At 41.6% G+C, this 13,329-nt stretch overlaps 1 protein-coding gene across 3 annotated transcripts in view; it reads left to right on the top strand.

Annotated features, from left to right (window-relative positions):
* The window catches only part of LOC127622730 (endosome/lysosome-associated apoptosis and autophagy regulator family member 2-like), a 27,030-nt gene extending 22,060 nt beyond the window's left edge, over positions 1–4,970 (top strand). For all 3 annotated transcript variants that reach the window (XM_052096784.1, XM_052096782.1, XM_052096785.1), the window contains exons 19-22: positions 102–228; positions 1,106–1,284; positions 1,380–1,551; positions 3,968–4,970. In XM_052096784.1, coding sequence (XP_051952744.1) covers positions 102–228; positions 1,106–1,284; positions 1,380–1,551; positions 3,968–4,036 — 547 coding nt within the window. In that variant the 3' untranslated portion in view covers positions 4,037–4,970. The remainder of the gene's footprint in view (positions 1–101; positions 229–1,105; positions 1,285–1,379; positions 1,552–3,967) is intronic.
* Positions 4,971–13,329: the final 8,359 nt, after the last annotated feature.

Consider the following 13,329-nt stretch of genomic DNA (forward strand, 5'->3'; position numbering starts at 1 on the left):
CCACGTCCACACTGATACTTTTTCAGTAGCTCATGACATTCTGCTTCTACAGTGTGCTCAATGGTGGTTTGCTCTGGACTAACTGTCCCTGTTTGTGTCAGTGAGTGTCCAGCAGGGACATGTGACGGCTGCACATTCTACTTCCTGTGGGAGAGCTCCAGTGCCTGTCCCCGCTGTACTGATGATCACTACCACGCCATAGAAGGAGCCTGTAGAGGAGGAGTGCAGGTACTGCAGCTTCACTAGTTCTATTGATAATCTCCACTATATATTACTTTAATAAACATGTGTTCCTTAAGTTAATCATTTTAAAAGGGTTATATTTCAAAGGACTGTTCTGACCATGCTGAATAGACAAACTTGGACCTTCATGAACGACCCGCTCCTACCTTTCATCATTGTCACCACGCCTCTGAGGGACGTCCTTCAGCCAGGCTCACAATGAGAGTGTGTAGGAGAGAGGAGAGGTGTAATTTTGTAAGGCTCGTTTGGGCAACAGATGATGAGATGCACCTGATGTAAATCTTGCCTCATGACCTCTCCTTGGCTGCCTCTGGAGGGAACTAGGCACGTCCGAATCCAAAGTTCATGTCACATCCCGTCTACTGGGATACCTTCATCTGATTGATTTATGAAGGCTACATAGATGTATCCTTCACTGCTTATGAAATCCCACAATCCTGTGCGTGCGGTTCCACAATGGTTAGTCGAGTGTGACTTCAGTGGACACCAGATAATCAGCTACTTGTAACCTAGCAATGATGTGATGCCTCTGTACCCTGTCCAAAAGCAGTATCTGGTGGTACCTTCGTATGCAAATGCTGTCTGTTGAATCATTGACTGATAGAGCAGTGAGGCAACAAGACAGCTAACTTTGGTTTCGGATGCAGCCAGCATGTGCAAATGTCCTGGCAGGTCCAGTAACGGATCGTTGAGGGTTCCAGCCGAGTTTCATCCGCCGCCGGACCCACGGTTTGAATTGGATGCAACACTGAATTGGAGCATGTTTCAATTGCCGACTGTTGCGCTTCTTTCCGTGGCCCGCCCTGAAGCCTTTTCATTGGCTGAAACATGCATGATGATTAACTTGTGCTTTCATCATCAGGACACAGTTTACCTGTGGACCGAACCTCGCTGGTGTACTGGCGGGCTGTCTCTCCCACTGAAGAGATCTTCTCCATGTGAGACGATAGATTTCTGGCTCAAAGTGGGAGCCGGGCTTGGAGCGCTCTGTGCCGTTTTACTCGTCTCTCTAACCTGCTACTTCTGGAAGAAGAACAGGAAGTATGATTCCTCTATAACTCCGTTATTACAAATACTGTGTGGAAATATGTGATGATTGCTTCCTACTTGTGCTTCTCTGTTTCTGATTGTGATAGGCTGGAGTACAAGTATTCTAAGCTTGTGATGTCAGCCAATAAGGAGTGTGAGTTGCCGGTGGCAGACAGCTGTGCTATTATGGAAGGAGAGGGCGAGGAGAACGAGGAAGAGGAAGTGGGTTATGCAAACAACTCCTCTCTTCTGGATAAGCTAAAGGCTATTGCCACCAAGGTCCGTTATAAAACAGCACAAAGGTGCAAATGCACTTCTAACACACCAGTTTTCTGCACATTTTATTCTGTGAAAACATGTTATCGAACGTTGAACATCCTAATTTTATGATGAAATGGTTAATGTAGTGATTTTTTTTTTTTGCGCTATTTTCATCGTTCAGGTTTAAAACCAACATCGAGTCAACATCACATGGTGTGACACGTCCCTGTCCTATATTGCAATGTCGCGTCATCAGTGTCTCATAATTATTAATGAGACTGCGTGGCCTTATCCAATGAGAATGGGCTAATGGTAATTCATAAAACCACCTGACCAGCTCTTCAATATCTCAATCGCCTCCATGTCAGATGAGAGAGTCGTTAGTAGCGGGACTTGAGTCCACCCCCTACTCTGTTCCATCCATCAATCCATCCATCCGTCACCATTTCTGTTCCATCCATCCATCCATCACCATTTCTGTTCCATCCATCCATCCATCACCATTTCTGTTCCATCCATCCATCCATCACCATTTCTGTTCCATCCATCACCATTTCTGTTCCATCCATCCATCTATCTATCACCATTTCTGTTCCATACATCCATACATCCATCTATCTATCTATCACCATTTCTGTTCCATCCATCCGTCACCATTTCTGTTCCAAACATCCATCCCTATTTCTGATCCATCCATCCATCCATCTATCTATCACCATTTCTGTTCCATCCATCCATCCGTCACATTTCTGTTCCATCCATCCATCCGTCACCATTTCTGTTCCATACATCCATCTATCTATCACCATTTCTGTTCCATACATCCATCCATCCATCTATCTGTGGAGTGGTGGTGGCGTAGTGGCTAAAGCGCAGGGCTGTTAATCAGAAGGTCGCTGGTTCAATCCCCACAGCCACCACCATTGTGTCCTTGAGTAAGGCACTTAACTCCAGGTTGCTCCGGGGGGATTGTCCCTGTAATAAGTGCACTGTAAGTCACTTTGGATAAAAGCATCTGCCAAATGCATAAATGTAAATGTAATCTATCTATCTATCACCATTTCTGTTCCATCCATCCGTCACCATTTCTGTTCCAAACATCCATCCCTATTTCTGATCCATCCATCCATCAATCTATCCATCACCATTTCTGTTCCATCCATCCATCCATCACCATTTCTGTTCCATCCATCCATCCATCACCATTTCTGTTCCATCCATCCATCCATCACCATTTCTGTTCCATCCATCCATCCGTCACCATTTCTGTTCCATCCATCCATCCGTCACCATTTCTGTTCCATCCATCCATCCGTCACCATTTCTGTTCCATCCATCCATCCATCTGTCACCATTTTCTGTTCCATCCATCCATCTGTCACCATTTCTGTTCCATCCATCTGTCACCATTTCTGTTACTTCCATTTCTGTTCCATCCATCCATCTGTCACCATTTCTGTTACTTTCATTTCTGTTCCATCCATCCATCCATCACCATTTCTGTTACTTCCATTTCTGTTCCATCCATCACCATTTCTGTTACTTCCATCCATCCATCCATCACCATTTCTGTTCCATCCATCACCATTTCTGTTACTTCCATTTCTGTTCCATCCATCACCATTTCTATTACTTCCATCCATCCATCCATCACCATTTGTTACTTCCATTTCTGTTCCATCCATCACCATTTCTGTTACTTCCATCCATCACCATTTCTGTTCCATCATCCATCCATCATCACCATTTCTGTTCCATCATTCTGTCCCCATTTTTGTTCCATCCATCCCCATTTCTGTTCCATCCATCCATCACCATTTCTGTTCCATCATCCATCCATCCATCATCACCATTTCTGTTCCATCCTTCCATCACCATTTCTGTTCCATCCTTCCATCACCATTTCTGTTACTTCCATCACCATTTCTGATCCATCAATCCATCCTCTTTATTTTGTCATTTTTACATGATCCCTTTGGAGAAAGCAGATGGGGTCATATTTAAATCTAAATGATTTATCCTAGAAGGCTGCATAGCATTGCTGCCTACATTTTTGGAGAATTCTTCACAACTGTAATGAGCCAACAAGGCCTTAAAATGCCATCGAGGTTGGCAGATCATTCGTTAGGGTTGAGAACAACATGGACTCATTCTTTAATAACCGTGCTGTGCCGTACAGAGGCTGTTGCAGGTAATTTGTCTTTCTGTCTAACAGGCCGGGCTTACCGCAACTCTGTTTGATTTGTAGGCCGGTTGTCTTGATAAACATGCGGTGTCCGCGGACAGTCCTTGACGTTCGCAGGGCAGGCTTTTCAAAGGGATCCGACCACGGCGAGTAGGGCGATTCTGTGCTCCGTGTACATTTGTTGCACCTGCGTTCACTCATTTTTTTCCCATTTCAGCTGGATTTTCAAAACTGTGTTCCTGTTTGTAGGGCAACAACAAGAATGCTGATGCCGTCCAAATGCAGTTCTCCCATACGGAGAAGTCTGTGTGGGGATAGAAGAAACGGGATACGGAAAACAACGGATGTCCTTTCCTGTTGGATATGACACGCAGTGGCCTTAAGAAATCAAGGGTGGAGGTTCTGCCTCAGGAAATGCAAACAAATACTCATTGAATATTTCTGTCATGTTTGTCTTCAGTTATTATTGTTGTCGTTTGTTTTATAAATGTTGTAAGTGTGGACCTGTTTCTCTAAGCTTTTCAGAAGACAGCCGCGGCTTTACACGAGTCCTGTTGTCAGAGCGAATGTAGCCAAGGGTCTTGCTAAACGCACAAATACACACAGACGTTAAGCTTTACTCTTCTAATCCCATCTAAACCGCACTCAAAAGCCATGTAAAGTGTGTTGCGTTCAAGCACGACCAAAATAGACAGTTTTTTTCCCCTTTCTTTTTTGGCTCAAGTAAACCATTTGACTGTGTGAAAGTGACGTCCCAAATGAAATATGACGAGATGAATAAAGAGATTAAAGAGATGCTGGAGTCCGTTTTGTTCAATGGTTTTTCATCATACCTCTGTGTTGTGCTGTTTGACTGTCTTTAGTTCTAAACAAACAGGAGAGATTAGAGGAAAAACTGTTTTTCTGCCAACTGAACTGGCATTTGCTAGATTTGCCACCTAATTAAGGAGCATAAAGGACTGCTGGTGGGGTTTTATTCATGGGATTTTAAGACCCATCAACATTAAATCTGCTGCAGGGAAAGTTCTGCTGAGACCCGTATCGATTCTGGATTGAGGCATTAAACTGTCTGTTCTGAAGTTTTGTATGTTGGCAATATTATGCATCATTTATGCATCATTTATTTGTGATTATTCTCCATTTTTGTATGTTTGCAGTGAAACGAACCTGTAATTGTGTTCAACTGATGTGAATTCTGTTCAGAAGCTCATGATATTGTTTGATTTTGATTTAATGCATATTAAACTATTTTGCACAATCAAATGAGGATTTCTTCAACATTGTCCATGACGCAACATGTTTCTTGGTCATTGTACATCAATGAATCCCATAATTAAATGCAGCATTTCTGATGATGTCTTTTGATTTAGGTCGAAACAATGCAATCGGGTAGACTATTTATTGCCCCAAGCTTGAAATAATATTCCAGGTTAAATTAAAATGCATTCATTTAAAAGACGATAAGTACTGTAACAGAATCTTATTTGTGTAAAGTTGTTGCCAGTCTTTCCATTTATTTTATTGTGAATTATGTAATCCAATCAATCTCAACAGTCTCAAACTATAGAGTCCCACGTTATCAACTAGTTTTTGTGCACTTAAAAAAATTCAGCTGGATTTTTGTCTTATTATACTGTAAAAATATTCTTTATTTATTCGTATTTACTCCCCTTTTCTCCCCAATTTGTAACGGCTAATTCCCAATGCGATCTAAGTCCTCGTGGTGGCGTAGTGACTCGCCTCAATCCGGGTGGCGGAGGACGAATCTCAGTTGCCTCCGTGTCTGAGACTGTCAATCCGCTCATCTTATCATGTGACTTGTTGAGAGGAGACATGGCGCGTGTGGAGGCTTCACGCTATTCTTCGCGGCATCACACACAACTCAACACGTGCCCCAGCGAGAGCCTTGGCTGGGCTGGACTGGGAAGAGAAATCTGCTTTTTGCGGGGGTGTGTGCAGAAGATGTTGAGTGTGGTTTTGGTTTGCTGTCCTTTTCTGCATATCATGTACCTTTTTGTGGTCCGTTCTGCATAATGCGGCGGCTCATTTTAGTCACTCGGCACACCCTGGATTCATACTCTCAACTCCAGGTGTGGTAGTCGGCGTCAATACTCGCTGAGATACCCAGTCCCCCTAAACCTCTTTTTAAACCATCCAGAGACAAAATGCAAAATAAAATGACTGGACGTGCTTTATCATACTTTCACTGCAGTTTCCCAGTGGAATGTCCAGCGGGGGGCGCCAAAAGTGAGTGAAATGGTGTCGTAATCAGACGAGGCGAAAGCAAATGAGCGGAAAATGAAACGGACATCCTTATCCTAAACCAACACCTAAACCTAATCATTAGAGTCCAAAAACAAAATGTGAAAGGAAAAGCTCATTTTCCGCCGCAACCATGTCACTTCTGTGACACTCTCGTCTCATTTGTCAGCTTGAGACATTGGCTTGTCTCGAACTGAGTCTCAAATGGTCTTCTGAGTCCAAGGTCCAACACTCTGTGAGATACTGTGGAAGCTAATCATGTTGGTGTAAATGTAGGTCTGTTTGTAATACAAGTGTTAAAATGTATCATTTTTCAAAAGTGTTTTGATATCATAACACAGCAGTGTGTGAGTGATAGTGCGAAAAGTGTTTGTAAACTCATAATCGGCTGTTGTACTCGTGATTTGTGTGAAAGTGAATAAAACTAACAGTCGTTATAGCTCCTGTTATAGTGTTCATTTCAATAGAAATGTAGAACGCGGCATATCAAAATTAGTTTGCAAAAATTTTGTTATAGTAACATTCCACGAGAACAGGTTGCTTTTAAACAAAGATACATTTTCTGCAAAATATAACCATTTTGTGAGAATTTACTTAAAACATGGAAAAATATGTGTCAATTGGATTTGAAAATGAATCCAAGTTCAAATGGAAATTTATTTTTTTGACCCCATCGAAATATATTTTTTCCCTTGTTTAATGCATAAACCTCAAAAATATTTATACATCCCATTGATGTCTATTTCCTTGTCTATATTTGGTCTCATTTTTTAACACTTATTTTCATTGTAGCGAACTGTGTTTCCTTGGTTACGGTAAGGTTAATATAATCCAAAGAAACACACTTACGGAATATTGTGAAGCTCTTAATAAAAGCATGAAAACATAGAAATACCATATCTCTCTAAATATTGCATCTTTAGTTATCCCAGGGTTTCCCTCAGTCATGGATAACCTGAAAATATCAGGGAATTTTGATTGGCGTTTCCATGGAAATTCATGGAAATTAATACATTCTCAAAGGTCATGAACATTTCAACCGTGAACGTATATTTTTCTAGTTTTGATCTGCTCTAGAATGAGATATATATTGTTATTGTGTAGAGTGAAACGTGCTCATAAGCTAAAGCGATGTTCAATTTGTTCAGTTCTCAATCACAAATGACTGGAAACATCTTGTGGAAATGTATTGGTCAAGAATGATAGTTGTATCTTTGTGTTGTGCCCTCGGACAGATTTAGAGCTGCTTATACAGTATTTTAGTAAGTGATGGTGCAGTACGTTACACAAAGCCGTGTACATTTAGCACTCCACATTAGAAAAGCGCTACCTTTTCCTCTCTGAATGTCACATCTGACTATCTTCCTCACTGACTTCCACCTTCACTCATTCCTGTACCTCCCGTCCCTCCCCGTCTCTCAGGACTTCAGATGTATTGTTGTTCGAAGTGGAGAGGTCGTGCCTAACCTGGAAAAGTGGAGCGGTGCTGATATCTCTCATAAAAGCCGTGCAGCCACAGCCAGTAGAATCCCACTGAGAACCAGAAAAGTGTGATGTGCACAATTCACCCTAAAGCTCCCTCGCTATCTCTCTCTCTCAGCCATCACTTCACTGCCAGCCTTCTCCTACACCTCACTCGCTCATTCATGCCTTTCTTTCCCTCGGAAGAACTCCTGTGGCTTATAAAAGGGAAGGTTTTTTAAAGGCTTCAGCACTTCCGATGTATTATTCTGTTCAGAAAATCCCTGGCAAATAGTGCACTCCATTTTCCCCACTCACAATCTGTACTTCGTCCTCTTTAGAAGACCAGAAGCCAGTTGAATGGACATCAGCAGAATCGTTTAGAGAGAGACATATGAACCCCTCCTATATAAGTGCTTTCACAGTCAGACCACAGACATACTTGACAGATCATTGCCAAAGTAACGTTTCCTGAGAAGAAGCCACCGTGCAACTGATCATAATCTTTGTGAAAGAATTTAAAGGAAGGAAAGCTATAAATGGACTATTGATAGTGAACCCAAATACATCAACACAATAAACTCTAACCTCATCAAAAGATTCCTAGAAATCCAATTCCAGCCCACCTTAACAGATGTAAACAAGGGAGTAAAGGTAATCAATGAAATGTTTGACTAATCCGCCACCAAAGCAAACTTTATCCAGTAAGTAAGCAAAAAACAAAGACCTAGGCACAATAAGCAAAACTGGCTTGAAGATGAATGTATCGATGACCCCTTTCCAACCTGCAACACAATCAAATCTGGACATACCTGACAACCCGAGTGGGCTGCCATGTTGTGCAGAAAAGGACCGCAAACCCCCCCTTGACATCTTTTGGGGCCAGTTGCTATGTGAAATCCCGGGACGATTTCTCTACCCAGTCCAGCCCTGCTACAGAAATATCAGAAAGATTTAAAACTCTTTACAAAGAGCCCCCATCAACTAGTCTATCACCCCAACAATTACTGACCATGAGCATGCTTGAAACACTAGAATCAGCCGTCAAAAACAGCCAGAACCCTCTAGATTACAACCTCACACTAAAAGAACTGACGCATACCCTTAAATAATAAAAAAGCATGTGGCCCATTCGACTCCATTTGGCATGAAGGACTATACTATAAAATTCTCCAAACTGGTGTAGGTGGTAAAGTGTTTGATATCATTAAGCCGAGCTTGCCAATGACTGGTACCAGCAGTGTCAAGATCGGCCTCTTTGGAGGAGGCTCGTGAATGATGCTACTGGCCAGTTCGAGGCAGTTGCCCTTCAACAACAAGGGAGGGCAGAGGAGCGACGCTCACAACAACGAGCAGAGCACCGGGTGGCTAAAGCCCAGCAAGTTGGCACAGTAGGGGGCACAGGTGGTGCATCAGACAGTCATCTCAGTCAGTCGACCCGTGTCACCTGCTGGATCTGTCCTGTGACGTGCTGCCAGTGGGCATTCGACACTTCACGTGGCCTAAACATGCACATGGCCTGGCACAAGTGGCGAATGGCGGTTGTTGTTGTTGTTGTTGATATCATTAAATCTATTTAATTGAACAATAAGTGTGCTATAAAACTTGCCAACAATAGAATACTTCACTCGGGGCCGTGGGGTGAGACAGGGCTGCAGTGTAAGTCTCATTCTTTTTAACATTTACATCAATGAATTGGCAACAACACTGGAACAATCTGCTGCTCCTGGCCTCACCCTAAACAACACCGAAGTGAGGCAGTGCTGCCACAACTGGGCCCTGGCGGTCAATCCTATTAATCCCAAAATTAGGATTTTTCAAAAGAAAGCCAAACTTCATGACATCAAATATATTTTCACACTAGGCTACACCACCCTTGAACACACTAAATGTTGACTATCTTGGACTAAAAAAAGAGCGCGTCAGGTGTCTTTGGTGTGGCTGTCAACACACTGATGGAGAAAGCGAGGAAAGCATTCTATGCCATAAAATAAAATTTCATAACATAGAAATGCCAATCAAAATCTGGAACAAAATATATGACGGTGTCATTTTACCCGTTGCCCTCTATAGATGTGAGATCCCTGTAGGACCCGTCTGTAGTCCCGACTTCACTAAATGGTATAAACACCTTGTTGAGACCCTCTGTACAGAATTCTGTGGGAACATTTTAAGAATCCAAAAGAAAATGCCAAATTATGCATGCTAATCTGAACTAGGCAGATACCCATTAATTCAAAAGAGCTCTATTATATTTTGGAAATGCCTTATATCAAGCCCCCATCAAACACTCCACCATGAGGCATTTTTTTTAATTTTGTTTTATATATTTTCTCCACAATTTGGAATTCCCAATGTGCTGTTGGTCCTGAGTGATGAATCTCAGTTACCTCCACGTCTGAGACAATCAATCCGTACAGGGCCGCCGCTGGCCATATTGATGCCCTACGCAGAGTCCCGGGGGGGCGGCTCTCCCATATGAGCGTGAAGCGATCTTCTGTGTTCCGCAACTGCATTTGGGTCTTTTTGAATAACGTATAACGTGCGAGTAAGGGCAGCCGGTGGACTTTCTGGTGCCCCCCTAGGGAGTTGGTGCCCTACGCAGACTGCATAGTCTACTAATAGGGAGTGGCGGTACTGAATCGGTGCATCTAATTACGTGACTTGTTGAGTGCGTTACCGCAGAGACTTGCCACATGTGGAGGCTTCGCGCTATTCTCCATGGCATCCACGCACACCTCGCCACGTTACCACATTATAGCGACCATGAGTAGGTTACCCCAACGTGACTCTACCCTCACTAGCCACCGGGCCAATTTGGTTGCTTATGAAACCTTGCTGGAGTCTCCCGCAACTCCAGGGGTGATAGTCAGCGTCTTTACTTGCTGAGCTACCCAGGTATGAAAGCATAATATCATAGAATTCATGATTATGCTTTAATGGGACTGGGAACAAATGTTGCCGTTTTAATGGGGACGTTTTTGTCCCGATGGTCCTGAGTGTGACTATTTTGTGTACACAGTGTGTTATAGATGTATTATAGGAACTGAGGTTGAAATATCAAAATGACCCCAAAAAATACACACCTTTGGCAAAATGTATGCCACGAAAAAATGTCCCGAAGGTCGCACAAAGGTTAAAATAAATGGTTCTTGGTTTGATATGTTGATGTCTAATTCCATTTACAACTTTTTTAAAGGGCAGTTCTGCCAAAAATTAAACTTCTGTCATCATTTACTCACCCTCATGTTGTTCCAAACCCATATGACTTTCTTTCTTTCTGCCCAACCTCTTTTACATTCCAAGGAAGAAAGTCATATGGGTTGGGAACAATATGAGGGTGAGTAAATGATGACAGAGTTGTAATTTTTGCCGGTACTATCCTTTTAAATTCGTCTTAAACGTCCAAACGTTTTGGGACCACTGTACGCACATTCAACATTAATATCACCAAAACATGAACATGTGACAATTGTCTTGAAACCTTCCTGCACAGTTATGCAGTTTCGACACAGCTGGCTGATTTAACAGTAACCCTTCTATCCCAACTGTGACTTGAAAGAAATTGCTGCAGTGGGTGAGAGAGACTCACTCTTGATTTCGGTTTCTGCAGACTGCAGTCTCGCTCCCAATGAAACGGTCTCTAAGCTACACACACGAAAGTGCCGCATTTTGAATTTCTGTCTCGCAAACATTCTTCAAAGTCCCAGTGCAACTAAATGTGTGGAGAGGGAATGAGTGCAGGTTTCAGGTTGTGTAAGCCTCACAACAAAAGCGCAGTTGCTGAGTTTATGGGGCTGCTTTACAGAACACAATGCTCACATACTTACTGTCCTGTATCTCCTGTCCTCATGTTGCATTTTGGATTTGTAGGTCTTTCAAGGTTCAGTTTATGTAAGGAGCAAAATAGTGAAAGGGTTTGTAGAACAAACTAGATTTTCTGGAGAAATGTGAGCGATGTTACATGACATTAGGGAGTTGTGAATGGTTGCTAAGGTGTTGTTATGCAGTTTCTATTGTGTTTTGAGGGGGTTGTAGCATGTTGCTATACAGTTGTTAGGGAATTCTGGGTGGTTGCTAGTCTCTTTGATATTATGGTCTCTAGATAGGGCTTAGGTGCTTCCTTCAAAGTAAGTCTTTGGGATTGTTTTCACACGTTTTATTGAAAACTGTAAATTACTGTAGATTGCTTCGATAAGTAATGGCACACATCTCCTCAATAAGCCACATATTTTAGGTGATTTGAGGTATCATTCATGTTTGTTGCACAAATGGTTGAGATGAACATAAATGATGATCAAAGCCAAACTACTTACGGAATAATCAATTATTTTGAAGAGGGCGGTGAAAATTTCATGGGTGATATGACAATTTTCCCTATGATTTTGAAGCAAAACTACAGGTCAAATAAATAATCTTAGAAAGGTGTCAGCATCATTATTTTACTATACTACAGAGATAGGTAGGTCTATTGTTAAAAGCAGTTGACTTCAGCACATCTTATTGCATTATATGCCAATGGTGTGATCCATAAATGGGAAAAAAACACTTTTTATTTGTTGTTTTTCCAAAGTTGGAGCGTCTATAACGCCAGAAGTATTCAAGACATATTAATATACTTTTACATTCTGGTTTAGAACAAACTTTCCTTTATGTGTCTTAATTTTTAAGGCCCTATATGGTTAAATCCCAGAGATATGCAGCTCTCAATGTTGCTCCATGTGTAAATTGTTACTTTTTACCCATTTTCAATGGTCAAAAATCAAATGTGGTATGAACGGGGTATGAAGCATGATTCTTTCACATCAAAACAATAATACACTAATCCAGAAATACACTATTATTAACAATAAATGTCACAAGCGGCTCTTCAGTCAGTGCAATACTGAAACTACCGTATCTGTAATAATTTTATTAGTATTTTTCTGCCATTTAGGAGTCTGGATGTCAGACTCCTAAATGGCAAAGAACCCAAACTTGGTGGAATGGTCCAAAATCATCTTCCCTATGCATGCATGCACACACATCCATGCATTGCGGACCATGTGACCCACATTTGGTTTTCGTCCATTGCAAATGTCAAATTTGACCATTTATGCATGGAGCCAAATTGAGAGCCCAGTATCTCTGGGATTTAACCATACAGGGCCTTACAAATGACGATACTTAAGGGAAAGTTTGTTCTGAATCAGGATCTAAAAGGATATTAAGATATCTTAAATAATACTGGAGTTATCTGCGCTCCAACTTTGGATAAACAACATAAAAACGTGTTTTTTCCCCATTTGTGGATTCACACCGTTGGCATATAATGCAACAAGATGCTGAAGTCAGCCAATTTTAGTACTAGATCTACTTATCTCTGTGTACAAATAAAATCATGATGCTGACATCTTTCTAAGTTTTTATTTAATTTTTTTAATGTTTTTGCTCAAAAATGATAGGCGGAAATTGCCATTTTGACCCCTTCTACAAAATAATGCATTACTCTGTAAATATTGATTCATGGCATTTAATATTATTTCTTTGGAATTTTTTTTGTGCATTTCTTTTACCATTAAAAGTATGATCAAAAACACAATTTTGGGGCAGGGACCACTGGTTCAGTTGACAAGGAATGACCCAGGAAGCACACTACACATGGGGTTGCATCTGTGTATAATGGAAGTGTACTCGTTGTTCCCTTGAGCACGTTCACCTCCTGGTGCTGTTTATTGACAAGCAAGTGACATCCTTTGCCCTTGCTGATAAAATATGCATGTTGAGAGTTTTAGCATTTCTAGGTTACTGTTACATGTTTGTTTACTAAATCTTTTTATGACTGTCAAGTATGGGTGTTCCTGCAATGACATGATACAGTTTGACACTTGCATTTGGAAACGTGATAT

The sequence above is a fragment of the Xyrauchen texanus genome, chromosome 29 (assembly GCF_025860055.1).
Source record: "Xyrauchen texanus isolate HMW12.3.18 chromosome 29, RBS_HiC_50CHRs, whole genome shotgun sequence".
Taxonomy (NCBI): Eukaryota; Metazoa; Chordata; class Actinopteri; order Cypriniformes; family Catostomidae; genus Xyrauchen; species Xyrauchen texanus.